We start from the raw sequence: 17,445 nt of genomic DNA on the forward strand, positions 1-17,445 counted from the left end.
GGGCCAGGATTTCAGTCTCCAGATGTGCAAAGCTGGTAGAGACATACCCTAAAAGACTGTCAGCTGTAATTGCAGCAAAAGGTGGTTCTTCAAAGTATTGACTCAGGGCGCTGAATAATTACGCACACACCCCACTTTGCAGTTATTGATTTGTAAAAAATGTTTTGAATCATGTATGATTTTCGTTCCACTTCTCACGTGTACTCCACTTTGTATTGGTCTTTCACGTGAAATTCCAATAAAATTGATTCATGTTTGTGGCAGTAATGTGACAAAATGTGGAAAACTTAAAGGGGGTCGAATACTTTTGCAAGCCACTGTAGATCCCATTTATTGATCGAAGCCCCCCGCAGAAAAACCGACAACCTCTTATCAGAGGCTGCGGTTTTTCTGAGTTACAAAAAGTTCCCCGTCTTCACTCTTTTTCCTGGAAGTGTATGATCACACTTCCAGGACTTTTTCACTGTGGCCAGCTTGTGGCCAAATAGTAAAACTACACACACATCCATTTTTTAATAAATAAATACATTTTTTTACATTTCAAATTAGCTGTTTACCTCCCTCACCACAAATTACCCACATACTTTTAATACAAAAAACAAAAAACATAAATAGTGACCTAAGGGTCTGAACTTTTTAAATATGCATGTCAAAGGAGTATATTAATATATTTTTTTAAATTATGGGCTTGTGAATGGTGATGGACGCAAATTGAAAAAAATGCACCTTTATTTCCAAATAAAATATCGTCGCGATACATTGTGATAGGGACATAATTTAAATGGTGTAATAAGCGGGACAAATTTGCACATAAAATACATGGGTTTTAATTACAGTAGCATGTATTAATTTCAAACTATAATGGCCAAAAACTGAGAAATAATGATTTTTTTTTCCATTTCTTTCTTAATATTCCTATTAAAATGGATATAGAATAAAATAATTCTTAGCAAAATGTATCACCCAAAGAAAGCCTAATTGGTGACGGAAAAACAAGATGTAGACCAATTCATTGATGAGTAGTGATAAAGTTATTGGCAAATGAATGGGAGGTGAAAGTTGCTCAGATGCAAAAAATAAACAACCCTTCGGGCTCAAGTGGTTAAAAAATACCATCCTGTAATATATAAATAAACTATACATTTATTTTTTTTCCTCATTTCAGAACATCCAGGGTGTTTCAAAGCTTTCAGTACAATTTGAAAAGAAGCAAAAAGTTCCAGGTAAAATAGTTTGACCTTCAATTGTACAGCTATATTTGAAATGTATTGAAGACGCAGCATTGCAGAAATGTTTACACAACACCTCAGATATTGTACAAGTGTTAGAAATGTGCATGGGTATTTGGCTTAATTCAGTAAATTATGTCTATAACGTGTTCATATATCTTATCTAAAGTTTAGATAGTTTACACAGCAAATCTAGCTGCAAACAGCTTTAATAGAATATGAATAATTCTTCCTGTGATACATTGACAGCAGCCATGTTGTTTGTAAACATTACACAGAGGTAGGCTTATCTGCATCTTGAGCACTCAGTCTGTGAAAAAAAAACCTAATCCCCCCTCCTCCTCCCTCCTCCCCTCTGCCTTTGAAATCAAGGGCTAGTAACACCTCCCCCTCCTCCTGCCCAGACTAAGCTCCCATGAGCCCTTGCTACTTTCAAAGCTCTCTGAAAACCTGTGGGCGTGGCTTGTTTCATTTATAGGGAATTAAAGAGTATTAAAACAAAAACAAAAAAGTATTTGGCTTGAGGAATGCCCTATGAACAATAGGAAAGGAACACAATTATGCAATGAGTAAAAGTTCACCTCGAATCCACTTTAATAAATCTGAATTGAAAATAAACTGAACCGTACCGCGGGTACACTGTTTACACTTTACTGTTGTCAGTATGGGCCGGTAACATTGCCTCGCTGTGTGCAGTGTTTTGAACTGTACCGCGGGTACACTGTTTACGCGTTACTACGGTAATGCTCGTTGTGCTATCGGCCCAATCACAGAACTTGGAAGCATTGGACCAATCAGAAAATGCTGAGTCAACTCGGAAGTATTTGGCCAATCAGAGAATGCAAAAAATGACCCCACAAAAATCATCGTAATCGGAAAACGGAAGTCCAAAATTAGAAATTTGCAGAATCAGTCATCGGAATTTGCGTGGAATCGGAAATTGGCATTTCCGACCTTTCCTAATTCCAAAAGTACCAAAAAGGCCCCACCAAACTACAATCAGTTGTAAAGGAGATCAGATATTCTAATATTTTGCATTGCAATGCTTGAAAACACTACTGCATTTTAGTGGGATTGACATACCTCATCCTATGCCTTCAAAAACACAACGCAGTCGGCAGGTGTCCTCAGTCACAGACATTTTTTGGTGTGGACAAACCCCAATCCAGATACTTTCCTTTTTATGACTTAACTGCATTGGACATGTGCCTAACATTAACATAGGTTCTGTGGATGCCAGTGATATGAGTGGTGACGAATTATAAAAGTACCGCATTACTATGTAAACACAAACATTTAAAAGTTAATACAATCCCCATCGCCCAATCCCTAATAGTTTAGGTCTTTGTTTGTGAAGGTCCTTATTGATCTTTGTCAGGGTTTATCCAACTTCAAAATATTGTATTGTATTGTACACCAGAAGACATTTTATGGTTGATTCATTAAGAGATATCAGTGTGCCAAGGCATGTTTTAACTTAGATGTTTAGGTACATGCTGATCAAATAATTTGATACCTGTAAACGCACATGAGCAAAGTTTTGTGTTAAATTTGTGCATAAATGAATGGCTTAACATTTAATTGCACATAAGTTCATACTGTACATACATTTTGAGATCATGAAAAAAAATCCAACATTTTTGAATGAATTACGATGACTTTTAAAGTAAAGCAGTAGGGGAAAAAAAGTGCCCCTGAGGGTACTTACCTCATGAGGGGGAAGCCTCTGCATTCTAATTAGGGATTGCCTGAACCTCCGATTTTCGGTTCGAGAACTTCCGCAAAAGTTTGGTTCGCGCGAACTTTCGCGAACTGCAATAGACTTCAATGGGGAGGCGAACTTTGAAAACTAGAAACACTTATGCTGGCCACAAAAGTGATGGAAAAGATGTTTCAAGGGGTCTAACACCTGGAGGGAGGCATGGCGGAGTGGGATACACTCCAAAAGTCCCGGGGAAAAATCCGGATTGGACGCAAAGCAGCGTTTTAAGGGCAGAAATCACATTGAATGCTAAATTGGAGGCCTAAAGTGCTTTAAAACATCTTCCATGTGTATACATCAATCAGGGAGTGTAGTTAGAGTACTGCTTCACACTGACGCACCAAACTCACTGTGTAACGCACAGCAAACAGCTGGTTGTGTAGTGACGGCCGTGCTGGACTGGTGCGCAACATGGCTAGAGTGCAGGCTGTGGCGGTTTTCAAGCCCATATGGTCGCCTGGCTGTGGTAGCTCAATGATAGAACAACAGTGACTGTCAGGTAGGTATATGCAGTGATGGGTATTATAATGTGCACCTGTCACACATAGACAGGTACCAAACAGGCACAGTGACACTGTGTGCGCTCACGTAGGTAGGTGGGTGCACTCTGAACAACAGGTCGGTATATGCAGTGATGGGTATTACAATGTGCACCTGTCACACACACAGGTAGTCACTGAATGTGCTGGACCTGGCTGGCAGTGGGACACACAGTAGGAATTACCAAGGCTGTCTATGCAACACAAGTGTCTGTCTGTGGGACACACACACACACACAAAAAATTGGATCACAAGGACAATATTAGCTCTCAAAAGAGCTGTTGAGGGGTGCTTTTTAGCAATAAGAATCAGCAAGGAGCAAGCTAAGAAGCCTACAAGAGCCTAACTAAGCTTTCCCTATGAGAGTCTGCAGCAGCTTTCCCTTCTCTAATTAATGCAGGCACACAAGTGAGTCTAATGCCTGACGCTGCCTGCCTTTTATAAGGGGGGGAGTGGCTCCAGGAGGGAGTGTAGCCTGATTGGCTACAATGTGCCTGCTGACTGTGATGTAGAGGGTCAAAGTTGACCCTAATGATGTAGTATAGGAGGTGAATCGAACCGCCATAAAGTTTGTGTTCGTGGGCGAACGCGAACCACCGAAATTCGCCTGGAACCGTTCGCCAGCGAACCGTTCGGGCCATCTCTAATTCTAATGAGGTTTCCACGTCTCTCTCCGCCAGCTCGATCCAGCACTGGCAGCCTGCAGCACAAGCCAACAATAATATTTACTTTTGCCTGCTAGTAGTGCAATAACAGCCCTTCTTTTCGGCTCCAGCAGAAAAGCCCAATTGGGTCCATGCTACTGTGCAGGCGCAGACGGCCTGGGCTCGGCTGTTCCTGCTAGCTTCCTTCGGAAAGCCACTAGAGCGCCTGCGCACAAGGACTTGTCAGCGGATCTTCGGGGTCCCAGCACTGGATTCACTCTGGTGAGGCGGATGGGGGAAACCTCTTTAGGATCCAGATGTTTCCCTCTTCCAAGATTTTTTTCCCTTCAGGTACACTTCAAGATGTCTGAAGAGAATTTCTTATGCATAACTTATCAAAGATGAACTTAAGGTCTGTAGAAAGCAGGTGTTCAGTAATACTGCACAGCTAAGCAGTGCTTCAATCATGTGATAAAACACTGGTGAGCTTGGATATGAATTAAAAATGAAGCAGCTTGTAGGTTCTTTGCATATTTGCAAAATGAGGCGAAACATAAGCTGTGATCTGAAATAAGGTATGGTCTGAGGAGGAGGAGAGGCAAGGTGCATGTGGCCACTCTCTTCAACAACCTATGGCCCTAAACAGTGGAGGATGCATTGCAAGGGGATTGGACCTGCAATACATAGTGCCCAATGCTGGTGAGCACAAGTGCTTTTAGAGCACCCAGGACATTCGCCTGGTGTGGTGGTGGTCAGGGGGTTGGGACAGTGTTGTGTGTAGGCTCCATTTAAATCACCTGCCACCTCACTATATTGGTAACCTCTCTAGCATGAATACACCATCGGTCCCTAGTGGTTCTGTGGAGATAGTTACTAAAAGGTTCTTGAAGATTGTAGAGCTTTGAACTATTCATGTGCTATACAGTAGAGTTCCCCAACCCTGTCCTCAAGGCCCACCAACAGTACATGTTTTGCATTAGTGTCTCAGCAGAGCTGATTAACTACCTCTGTGGATTTCCACAAAACATGCACTGTTGGTGGGCCTTGAGGACAGGGTTGGGGAACACTGCATACAGAATCTCACTAAACAGGAGAAAAAGGCCTTGTATTGGCTCAGGAGTAGAATGGAACTGACTGTGACTTCTATCTACAGCGGATTACCATACAGAATGTCTTAAAACGGAACTGAAGTAAGTTTTAAAACAAACTGTTGCACTTACCTGGGGCTTTTGCAAGCCCCCAGCAGCCGTCCTGTCCCGCGCCGGTCCTCCACAATCCTCCGTTCTCCCACTGCCCGCTACTTTTGGTTTCACCGCCAGGCCACTGCGCTATTGCAGACGAGAACACGTAAAAAGGATACGCTTGGCAGGGCTGCACAGGCCTCGACTTACAAGTGAAGGAACGAAACTGAGCGGAAGCGGGAGAACTCAGGATCGTGGAGGACTGGCGCGGGACAGGATGGCTGCTGGGGACTTGCAGAAGCCCCAGGTAAGTGAAACAGTTTGTTTTAAAACTAACTTCAGTTCGCTTTAAAGCGGAACTGTAGATAGAAAATAAACACATTGTTTCACTTACCTGGGGCTTCCCCAAGCCCCCAGCAGCTGTCCTGTCCCGCGCCGGTCCTGCCCGAGCCTCCGTTCTCCCACCGCCACTCCGTCCCGTACCTCGACTTGTAATTATATGCCAGCGCAGCCCTGCCAAGCGTATCCTTTCCCCGCTATTGCAGAGGGGAACGCGAAGAAAGGATACGTGTCGCCATTGTTCCCCCTCATGTGCTGCGATCCTGGCTACCTATACTAGGGCACCTATACCTAGCTATACTGAGGGCACCTATATCTGGCTATACTGTTGGCACCTATACCTGTTTATACTGGGAGCACCTATACCCGTCTATTCTGGGGGCACCTCTACCTGTCTATACTGGGGGCATCTATGCCTGGCTATACTGGGGGCACCTATACTTGTCTATACTGGGAGCACCTATGCCTGTCTATACGGGGGGCATCTATGCCTGGCTATACTGAGGGCACCTCTACCTGGCTAAACTGGGGGCACATATGCCTGGCTATACTAGGGGCACCTATGCCTGGCTATACTGGGGGCACCTATGCCTGGCTATACTGGGGGCACCTACACCTGTCTATACTGGGGTCATCTATGCCTGGCTATACTGGGAGCACTTATGCCTGTCTATACGGAGGGCATCTATGCCTGGCTATACTGGGGGCACCTCTACCTGGCTATACTGGGGCCATCTATGCCTGGCTATACTGGGGGAATCTATACTTGGGGTGGGTGGGGCATCCAATGTTTTGCAGTTGGGCCCAGTGATTTCTAGCTACGCCCCTGCCTATAGCATCTGCCATTGGCTCTTTGACTGAACATTTGGCTTAATATTTGGACTTTAAATTGAGACCCTTCTTAAGATCTATCTCTTCTTTTGTAGGAAATACGTTAGAGGTTCTTAATATTTTAAGTGGCAATCCTCCTATCATTTAGTGACCATTGATGTATTATCTCTTTACAGTAAAAGCAAGAGCAAGTTAATCAATTAGCAGCAAAATTAGTTAAAAAGCTTTGAGTTTTAACCCTTTCATTATCTTGAAAAACAGATTGTTTTACATGTTAATTTTATGCTGTGTTTAATGCTTTACACCATAGAGGAGATTTGAGTATTCAGGTGAAACTCGAAAAATTAGAATATCGTGCAAAAGTTCATTTATTTCAGTAATTCAACTGAAAAAAGTGAAACTAATATATGAAATGGACTCATTACATGCAAAGTAAGATATTTCAAGCCTTTATTTGTTATAATTGTGATGATGATGGCTTACAGCTTATAAAACTCCCAAAATCAACACCTCAGACCATTAGAATATTGTGAAAATGTTCAGTATTCTAGGCTCAGAGTGTCAGACTCTATTCAGCTAATTCATCCAAAACACCTGCAAAGGGCTCCTGTTTCATATATTACCTTTTAAAGGATACCCTAGTACAGTTCCTAGCACACAAATAACTATGCTGTGTTCCTTTTTTTTTCTTTCTCTGCATGAAAGAGTTAAATATTAGATATGTATCAGGTATGTAAGTGGCATGTAAGTGGATGACTCAGTCCTGACTCAGAAAGGAAGTGACTACAGTGTGACCCTTACTGATAATAAATTCCAACTATAAAACACTTTCCTAGCAGAAAATGGCTTCTGAGAGCAGGAAAGAGATAAAAAGGATCAATAGTTCATAGATTTTCTATCTGGCATACTTCAATGAATGTGTCATTGAGCAAAAAACATAAAACAGTTAAAACTTAAAAAGTAGATTCACACATAAAATAAAACTGTGAAATATCTTAAATAGTAATTTTTAGGACAAGGAAAATAGATACAATTGTTTATTTAATTCATTTATTTTCACCTCGGGTGTCCTTTAAGTTGAAATGCTGAAATAAATGGACTTTAGCACAATATTCTAATTTTTTGAGTTTCACCTGTAATATTACTTTATAGGTTAAGTTGTAATGTAACTTTAAGGTCCTCTAAAGCAGGTTTTGCGATTGTGTCATTATGACCAAAATCAATGAAACAAATAGATTTGTATTATTGTACTGTGATCTGAATTGTTAATGTTACTGTGTTATTTTAACAGGCAAAGACAAGGAAATTATAACTGTAAACCCAAGATCTGTGTTTATATCTGCTGCCAGACACACTTTCCTGGCTGCAGGTGAGTTGTTTTACAATTTACACCATTCTGGAATTTTTCTCTGTCACCACTGTGCTTTAGAATACAATCCAAGTCATTTGATAGTACATACTGTATGGTGCTAATTAACATTCCAACATAATATACAGGTGACCACCAGAGGGAGACCTCTGCCTGCTTACTGCATCTTTTCTAGTATCTACATCAGGGGTGCCCACACTTTTTCGGCTCGCGAGCTACTTTAAAATTCGCCGAGGCCAGGAGATCTACCGACGTTTTAAATGCACCAACCCCCCCCCCTCAGGTATAGGTCCCCCTCAGTACAGGTTAGCTAGGTATAGGTCCCCCTCAGTACAGGTTAGCTAGGTATAAGTCCCCCTCAGTACAGGTTAGCTAAATATGTGCCTTCAGTACAGGTTAGTTAGGTATAGGGCGGGCACATGTAATCACTTACCTCCCTTCAACTGTGGAGGCTTGTCATCTCCCCGTACAGGCCTCCCCGTACAGGCCATGTGCAGCAGCGATGCGGGCAGCCATGACACCTCGTGCGCGCAGCCATGACACCTCGTGCATGCAGCCTTCATCACACAGGCTGCTGAGGGAGCGCTCCAATGGCCAGCGTGAGAGGAGGCGGAAGTGTTGCCAGTGCCGCCCCCAGCCATGACACTGCCGCCCTGGCCTCTCAGCCGCGCCTCTCTCCTCTCCTGAACAAATCAGCGGCCAGCAGCAGAATCTGATAGGACGCGGCCAAGCGGCCGCGTTCTACAGCTGCTGGCCACAAAATTAAATGGGATACCAATCAGGCGGTCGCGATCTACCGGTAGATCGCGATCGACCTATTGGGCAGCCCTGATCTACATGGTTGTGAAATGTAAAATGAAAAAATATTCTCTTTTTTTGCATTTTTGTGTGTATATCAGTTTAAGTTTATTTTGACATATCTAGAGTAAATTATGTGTTTTAAATACACAGAACAAGTTTAGAAAGTATGGTATAGCAGATGTAAAGGTTGCTAACACATCAGGGCCCCTATGGGCGCCTTCCTTCACCGTAGTATAAGCTTCTTATTGATGCTTTGCTGCTATTGATCACCTCTATGTGCGCTTTAAATGGTGGTAATCAAGGTTTGAGCCCTCTAAATAGATTGTGTCATTTTCTTATTACACTGTACAACTGCAATTGTATAGTGTTTCCTTGTGGTATTGTATGCTTTGTAGTTCAATTAAGTTGTATTGTTTAAAAAAATCAAGGTTTAAGCACCTAAGGTGGCAACATTGTTTTTATTTTTTTATTTTATTTGACAAAACGGATCTAATTCTTCGATTGATTGAAAGTTTGGAGGAAGTTGTCTGAGGTACCACACACTTGTTTTTAAGATTGAAGCAATTCTGTAAATAAAGATTGTATATGACTAAAAAGTTGGTAGTGTGGAAAAACATTTTTTCACTCAATAATCAGCTACAGCTGAGACTGTGCTCTGTACATTAGAGTGGGCCTGATCAGGCTCGGCTATTGCGTGCAGTGTTGACAAGCGGACGTTCTGGGGTCCCACCACTGGATAACAGGGGAAGCCTCATTAGGATCCAGAGACTTCCCTCTCCCGAGGTAGGTTCCACCTAGCGACACATTTTTGCCCTTAAAGTGATCCAGAGAGGAAGCACCCTTATGTATTTTACCATATATATCAGTGGGAACATTAGAGAAAACACCTACCCTGCTCTCTGTTTCATTTTTCAATGCTCAGCCTGCTTGATATCATCCCTGATAAAATCCCCGACTGAGCATTTAGTCTGGCTTTGCTCAGGAATCATTATAGCTGAGTCATTATAGCAGAGCCAGAAGGGGGCAGGCTTGGGCTTGAAAAGACATCAGAGAAGACAGACTCAGCTGTAATGATTCCTGAGCAAAGCCAGACTGAATGCTCAGTCAGGGATTTTATCAGGGCTGATAACAGGCAGGCTGTGCAGTGCAGAATGAAACAGAGAGCAGGGTAAGTGTTTTCTCTAATGTTCCCACTGATATATATGGTAAAATACATGAGGGTGCTTCATCTCTGGTTCACTTTGGCCCATATGCCATTAACATTTTCTCCTGAGTTTTCTCCTAGAATATATTTTCATAACAGTTGTCAATAAAATACCTTTTAAACCACCAGCAAGCAAGAAAATACTCAGAATCAGGGCCAGATTTACCATAAGGCACTATAGGCACGTGCCTACAGGCACCTGATGGTGGAAAGGCGGCCCAATCCCCTCCCAGAGTGCCTCCCTCCCTTTCCTTTCTATGAAGAGTCCTGCTAAGAGTATAAATGAGGTTATTTACCCATGTTCTTTCCACTGACGCAACCTCCCTTTAGTCAGAACCAGCTCTAGCTACTTAAAGTGGACCCAAATTAAAAATTCAAGATTTCAGAAATAAAATCTATTTTTTAAATCATAATAAAGTAAACTTATAATGAATTGTATGTCTAGTACAGCTAAGAAATAGAACATTAGTAGCAAAGAAAAGAGTATCATATTGTTACCAGTACAGGCAGAGTGAAAGTGTACCTGAGATCAGTAATAAGAAAAATTTTATACATACCCGGAGCTTCCTCCAGCCTCATGAGCACCGCTGCATCCCTCGCCATCCACCCTGGTTACTCCATTCAGACGCAATCAGCCAACAGTAACTGGCTTAGTCGCGTCAGTCGGGCTCTACTGTGCATGCGCCGACATCTGCGCATGTGCAGAAGAGAACCAGATTCCAGGGCTGATTGTGGCTGATCAAAGCCACCCGGGAGGACGGCGAGGGACGCAGCAGTGGTGGAGGAAGCCCTGGGTAATTATAAAATCTTTCTTATTACTGATCTCAGGTTTCCTTTAATAAACTTCAGTTGTTATCTATGCAAAAAAACTACTCTGAGCTCCACAACTTGGGTTGGAAAGAGTTTTATTATTCCTTATCCATACTACATATACAGTTTATTATATGTATTATTATATTATATTTATATATCATGATTTTTTTTTCCACTTAAGTGTCACTTTAAGGCTACTTTCACACCAAGACGTTGCGTTTTAGGGGACGTTATGATCGCATAAAGTGCCCCTAACGTAACGTATGGTGGTGTTGAAGTTGGATGTCAGATTGAGCTGCGTTATACAGCTCTCAAAGCAGCTGCTCCAGGTTAGTGATAGGAAGTCCGGTACTTTTTAAGGATTCGGATCATTTGAATCGGATCATTGAAAAGATCAGGATCTTTGAACCGAATCATTTGAATCATTTTACTAGGGAGGCAGACTGGGTGACATGACTAGCAGGACAGGACTTTCCCTGCACTGTACATTCTGTATGTTCCTGTTTCTTCCAGACAGACATCCACTGTGAACCGAATCTTTCATTGTGATGATCCGGATGATTCGACTCACAAAAAAGATCCGGATCAAATGAACGATTCGTTCATGATCCGGACAACACTACAGTCCTACCACAAGTCTCTACAGTGCAGTGAATATTAATTAGCCATGTGGCTGGCCGAAGAGGAGGAGGGGAGACCTCCTCCTCCAACATTACTGAGCACCGTGCAAACAGTCTAACGCTGCTTAGCCCAGTATAACGTACAGCATGCAGCACATGCTGTGTTACTATGTAACGCAACGTGGGCACTGTGAACAGCACAATTGATTTTACAGTGCTGTGAGTTAGGCTGTGTTACTGGCTGCTGTAACGTCGGGCTTTAACGTCCCACTATTGAAACCAGCCTAATACTGGCTACAGGTCTGCAGCAATGCAGGTATTTATAGATCTGCTGTAACTGCCTGGCAGCAGAAAAACATTGGTGTCTCATTAATATCCCCGTGGTCAAGTTCAGGAAAACAAAAATAATAAAACCGCTTCATTTTCTCCCAGATAAGGTCATGTCAATATGCACATTTGATTATTTCCATTTCTTATTTTGGAAAAGGTCAATAAGATGAAAAGTAATTCTCCTTGGTTTCTCAGCATGAATGACTGTACATAAGGCCATGCTCATTAAAGGATATCTGAGGTGGGGGAGGGGGGATTAGATTTACTTACGCCCCGTTCACACTTGCAGTTCGAGTCTGCAAGTGTCCGGGGGCCGCAAAGAGACAGTACGGGTCTCTGCGGTGGCCACAAGGTGGCACAAGTTGCGGATCCGGAATGTATCAGTTCCGGCTACAATAAAGTAGCCGGAATAGATACTTTGCAGTGCCAGAAAGGCACCTCCAGCATGGGGGATACCGTCGTGTAGTCCAGGCCCCCCAAGTGACATAGGACCGGTGCTGGAAGCATCCCGTCCTATTGCCAGTGTGATGAGAAACATCCGTTTCTCATTGCGCAGCATGGCCGCATGCGAAGGGCCAGGATCCGGCCCGGGTCCGCAGCCGCACCGGGACGGACTGAAAAATAGCACATGTTGGAAAAAAAGCAGGATCGTCCCGGACCTGCGTTCCCGTATCGGATCCAGATCCGGATGGCACATGAGTGTGAATGGATACATTGATTAACAATGTATCCATTCACCATCCGCTGTGTACGGAGCGTTCCGGGTCCGGGGAAGCCGGACTTGGAACGCTAATGTGAACCGGGCCTTACTGTATATTTTGGCATATAAGACTACTTTTCAACCCTTGAAAATCTTCTGAAGAGTCAGGGGTCGTCTTATACACCGGGTGTAATTGATGCCGGGTGATACGCCCTATCCTGTTACCGCTTCTCAGATCTCGCTGCTGAGGACTGTATTAAAGCGGCGCAGGCGCACATGTGCGAGATCTGAGAGTCGGAGGAGGTAAATAGGATATAAGGGTGGGTCAGAAGGGTGAAAGAGGTGCGTTTTATGGGCACAGTGCGATCTATTCTTCCATACCGCTCTGATAAACAGGGAGACAGGGAGAGCTGACCAATCCAACCAGTGAATCGCATGTATACTTACATACTGGGTACCACATACAGTATAGCACCAGTATCTGTTCATACATAGCACCAGTGTATGTTTGTTTGTTTTTTAATTTGTATTTGGTGCACGTTGGAAGAGGGGTAGTCTTATATGGCGAGTATATCCCAAACTCTATATTTTAACTAGAAAAGTTTGGGGGGGTCTTCTTATACGCCCAGTCGTCTTATACCCCAAAATATACAGTACTTCTTCCAGCACCTAGCTATTTATCAGACCCCTCGCTGTAGTTCCGCTGCTCTCCAAAGTGATGCTGTCCTGTCTGAATGATCTCGACCACAGCTGTGGTCACGGGCTACTGCGCATGTATGGGCATATCGGCTTGCCTTTCTCAGTAGTGCTCCTCTGGTCGGAGCAACCACAGTTTAAGTATTTGCAAACTGCGCAAGCGCAGAATGCTCCTTATGGGAGCAAGATCAAGAGAGACGTGCACGCATATGCATATTAGCCTGTGACCACAGCTGTGGGACAGTGGCACCCCCTAGAGTGCAGTGGAACTACAGCGAGAGACCTGCTAGGGCCTGGAAGAAGCTCCAGGTAAGTACATCTAATCTACACACACACACACACACACACACACACCTTGGGTATCCTTTAAAAGATACCCGAAGTGACATGTGACATGATGAGATAACTATGCTGTTTTCCTTTTTTTCTTTCTCTGCCTGAAAGAGGCAGAGTATGTAAGTGACTGACTCAGTTCTCACTCAGACAGGAAGTGACTACAGTGTGACCCTCACTGATAAGAAATTCCAACTATAAAACACTTTCCTAGCAGAAAATGGCTTCTGAGAGCAGGAAAGAGATAAAAGAGTCAATAGTTCATATATTTTAGCTCTGGGATACTTCAATCAATGTGTCATTGGGCAAAAACAATAAAACAGTAAAAACTTGAAAAGTACTGTGGATTGCAAAAGTATTCGACCCCCTTGAAGTTTTCCACATTTTGTCACATTACTGCCACAAACATGAATCAATTTTATTGGAATTCAATATGAAAGACCAATACAAAGGGGTGTACATACATGATTCCAAACATTTTTAACAAATCAATAACTGCAAAGTGGGGTGTGCGTAATTATTCAGCCCCCTTTGGTCTGAGTACAGTCAGTTGCCCATAGACATTGCCTGATGAGTGCTAATGACTAAATAGAGTGCACCTGTGTGTAATATAATGCAGTACAAATACAGCTGCTCTGTGACAGCCTCAGAGGTTGTCTAAGGGAATATTGGGAGCAACAACACCATGAAGTCCAAAGAACACACCAGACAGGTCAGGGATAAAGTTATTAAGAAATGTAAAGCAGGCTTAGGCTCCAAAAAGATTTCCAAAGCCTTGAACATCCCAAAGAGCACTGTTTAAGCGATCATTCAGAAATGGAAGGAGTATGGCACAACTGTAAACCTACCAAGACAAGGCCGTCCACCTAAACTCACAGGCCGAACAAGGAGAGCGCTGATCAGAAATGCAGTCAAGAGGCCCATGGTGACTCTGCACGAGCTGCAAAGATCTACAGCTCAGGTGGGGGAATCTGTCCATAGGACAACTATAAGTCGTGCACTGCACAAAGTTGGCCTTTATGGAAGAGTGGCAAGAAGAAAGCCATTGTTAACAGAAATTCATAAGAAGTCCTGTTTGCAGTTTGCCACAAGCCATGTGGGGGACACAGAAAACATATGGAAGAAGGTGCTCTGGTCAGATGAGACCAAAATGAAACTTTTTGGCCAAAATGCAAAACGCTGTATGTGGCGGAAAACACACTGCACATCACTCAGAACACACCATTCCCACTGTCAAATATGGTGGTGGCAGCATCATGCTCTGGGGGTGCTTCTCTTCAGCAGGGCCAGGGAAGCTGGTCAGAGTTGATGGGAAGATGGATGGAGCCAAATACAGGGCAATCTTGGAAGAAAACCTCTTGGAGTCTGCAAAAGACTTGAGACTGGGGCGGAGGTTCACCTTCCAGCAGGACAACAACCCTAAACATAAAGCCAGGGCAACAAATGAATGGTTTAAAACAAAACATATCCATTGGTTACAATGGCCCAGTCAAAGTCCAGATCTAAATCCAATAGAGAATCTGTGGCAAGATCTGAAAACTGCTGCTTACAAACGCTGTCCATCTAATCTGACTGAGCTGGAGCTGTTTTGCAAACAAGAATGGGGAAGGATTTCAGTGTCTAAATGTGCAAAGCTGGTAGAGACATACCCTAAAAGACTGGAAGCTGTAATTGCAGCAAAAGGTGGTTCTACAAAGTATAGAATAATTACACACACCCCACTTTGCAGTTATTGATTTGTAAAAAATGTTTGGAATCATGTATGATTTTCGATCCACTTCTCACGTGTACACCACTGTGTATTGGTCTTTCACGTGGAATTCCAATAAAATTGATTCATGTTTGTGGCAGTAATGTGACAAAATGTGGAAAACTTCAAGGGGGCCAAATACTTTTGCAAACCACTGTATATTTAAACATAAAATAAAACTGGAGTATGTTAAAAAATAATATTTTTTGGAGAAGGAAGATAGATACAATCGTTTCTTTCATAAGTTTATTTTCGCCTCAGGTGTTGTTTAAGAGTTGTGTGCTGATGCTAACAAGTTAGATTACCTGCTGGTTCCCTATAGCTCTTGTAACCCCCTGTGATCTCTCTAGCTTAAACCTCTGCTCCATCTATACACCATGACCAGTAATGAGGGTTCTAAACAAGAATTTACTGTATATAATATATGGGGTTATGTGTTGCAATGGTTGTATCCCAAGGTGCCCATTAATGATCTGTCCGTTTTCCTGAGCAATTGACGCTCTGATCCAATCGTTATGATCAATTGGAAACAATCTTTCAAGCCCACCAACGTAGGAGAAAATGATAAGCAATATGATCAGCTTAAAAAAAATCTTTCAGAAATTCTGATTGACCGATCGATAGAATGATCATTCGTCATTAATAGTCCCCATTATTGGCACCCAATCTGATTGATCGGACGCTCGATCATACCGTTAATGGGCTCCTTAACATTCTTGATCATATATTACCTAGTGCTCCTACTGGACTTAAATCTGTGCATAAAATGCAGTGTCACCCATGTCACTGTATTTTGTGGTCATGTTCCATTTCTGCTGCGGTTGCACTCTGCACTTAAATATCAGGGTAAGACTGGGGTCCTTTATGTGCCCCAACACTCAGCTATCCCCAGGAGATGGGATTTCCAGTTTTTTTTAAAGTGTACCTGAAATGAAAACAATTATACATACCTGGGGCTTCCTCCTGCCCCTTCAGGCAAATCGGTCACTCGCCGCCTGGATCTTCTGCTGTGAGTCCCGGTAATTCAGCCAGTCGGAGCCAGTCCGCACATGGGCAGTCCGGCCGGGAGCGTTCTGCATCTGTGTAGTAGCTGCACATGCGCACCACTTCCCCCCTACTGGCTGAATAACTTGGGACCCATAGCAGAGGATCCAGGTGGCGGAGGAGGATGGCGAGGGACCCATCATCCTGAAGGGGGCTGGAGGAAGCCCCAGGTATGTATAATTTTTTTTATTTTTTACATCTCAGGTTTACTTTAAGGGAAATGCCACTTTAGATACAACATTTCTACCATTACAAATGGGTGTTGTATAAGTTTAATTTTTTTTCACAATTTGAAGCCCATCTCCACGTACAAACCTGATTAAATTATCTAATAGCTTAGTAATTAAAGTATTTGCTTTATGCTTGAAATGGCTTGTTCAGCTAAATATCCTGTCTTAAAACTTTTATCACTTTTATCATGAGCGCATGCAAAGAGTTCAGTGAGTCAGCTTGCAGACTTTGTGGGTGTTGCTTCTGCAGCTGCCTTGATTACCTCATCCCTACTGTTCAGACTGTAAGGCATAGACTACAGCTCTGCATCCAAATTCTACATATTTGTTATTTGCATTTTTATTGTTTTGTAGTACAAAATTGTTTTAGTGTTTTTGCATTGATAATAGATTTATGTCTCCTCAGATTTTTCTCAGATAGAACTGCGTTTGCTTGCTCACTTTTCTTCTGACTCAGAGCTCCTAAAATTGTTCCATGAAGCTGAGGAAACTGACATATTTACAAATCTGGCCTCTCAGTGGTAAGTGCAACACCTCCTGTACTTTTACGTGGCTGATCAGAACTTTTGTAAGTTTTGTGCAGAATGGAGAAGATTAGAACCTCTGTCAGGTGTTTTATTTCTCCCAGATGGAGAACGTATCCCTGTCCTCTGTATACTTGAAGTCAGGGGATAAAAACTAGTTTGCATATGTGTATCAGCGCCAAGGAAACAAAGTGGCCGCTGCTGAGAGAAGAACAATGTCCAGAGTTCACAAACAGGTAAATTATATATGATCAGCGCAGAGTCCAAAAATAAAAGACGAGTCTTCAACAAAGAATAAGAGCGGGTTAATCTCCACCACAATAAGTATGGGGGTCACGGCACAGCTCTGCCATCATTGGATACCCAAAAAAAACAAAGAGTCTTACCAGCTGGTGACAACCCACATTATAAGGTTGTATCAACGATTTGGTAGGACATCAGGAAGCAACAGTCTGTCCAGGATCCACCAATTCAGCAATGATTCATCTCACGAATGGATATCAGT

The 17,445-nt window shown here is 42.9% G+C and overlaps 1 protein-coding gene across 1 annotated transcript in view; it reads left to right on the forward strand.

The window, feature by feature from the left end:
• The window catches only part of POLN (DNA polymerase nu), a 149,343-nt gene that overhangs the window by 88,051 nt on the left and 43,847 nt on the right, over window positions 1-17,445 (forward strand). The window contains exons 18-20 of the mRNA XM_068276030.1: window positions 1,166-1,223; window positions 7,818-7,895; window positions 16,823-16,937. Of these exons, the coding sequence (XP_068132131.1) occupies window positions 1,166-1,223; window positions 7,818-7,895; window positions 16,823-16,937 (251 nt within the window). The remainder of the gene's footprint in view (window positions 1-1,165; window positions 1,224-7,817; window positions 7,896-16,822; window positions 16,938-17,445) is intronic.

This window comes from Hyperolius riggenbachi, chromosome 1 (genome assembly GCF_040937935.1).
Source record: "Hyperolius riggenbachi isolate aHypRig1 chromosome 1, aHypRig1.pri, whole genome shotgun sequence".
NCBI lineage: Eukaryota > Metazoa > Chordata > Amphibia > Anura > Hyperoliidae > Hyperolius > Hyperolius riggenbachi.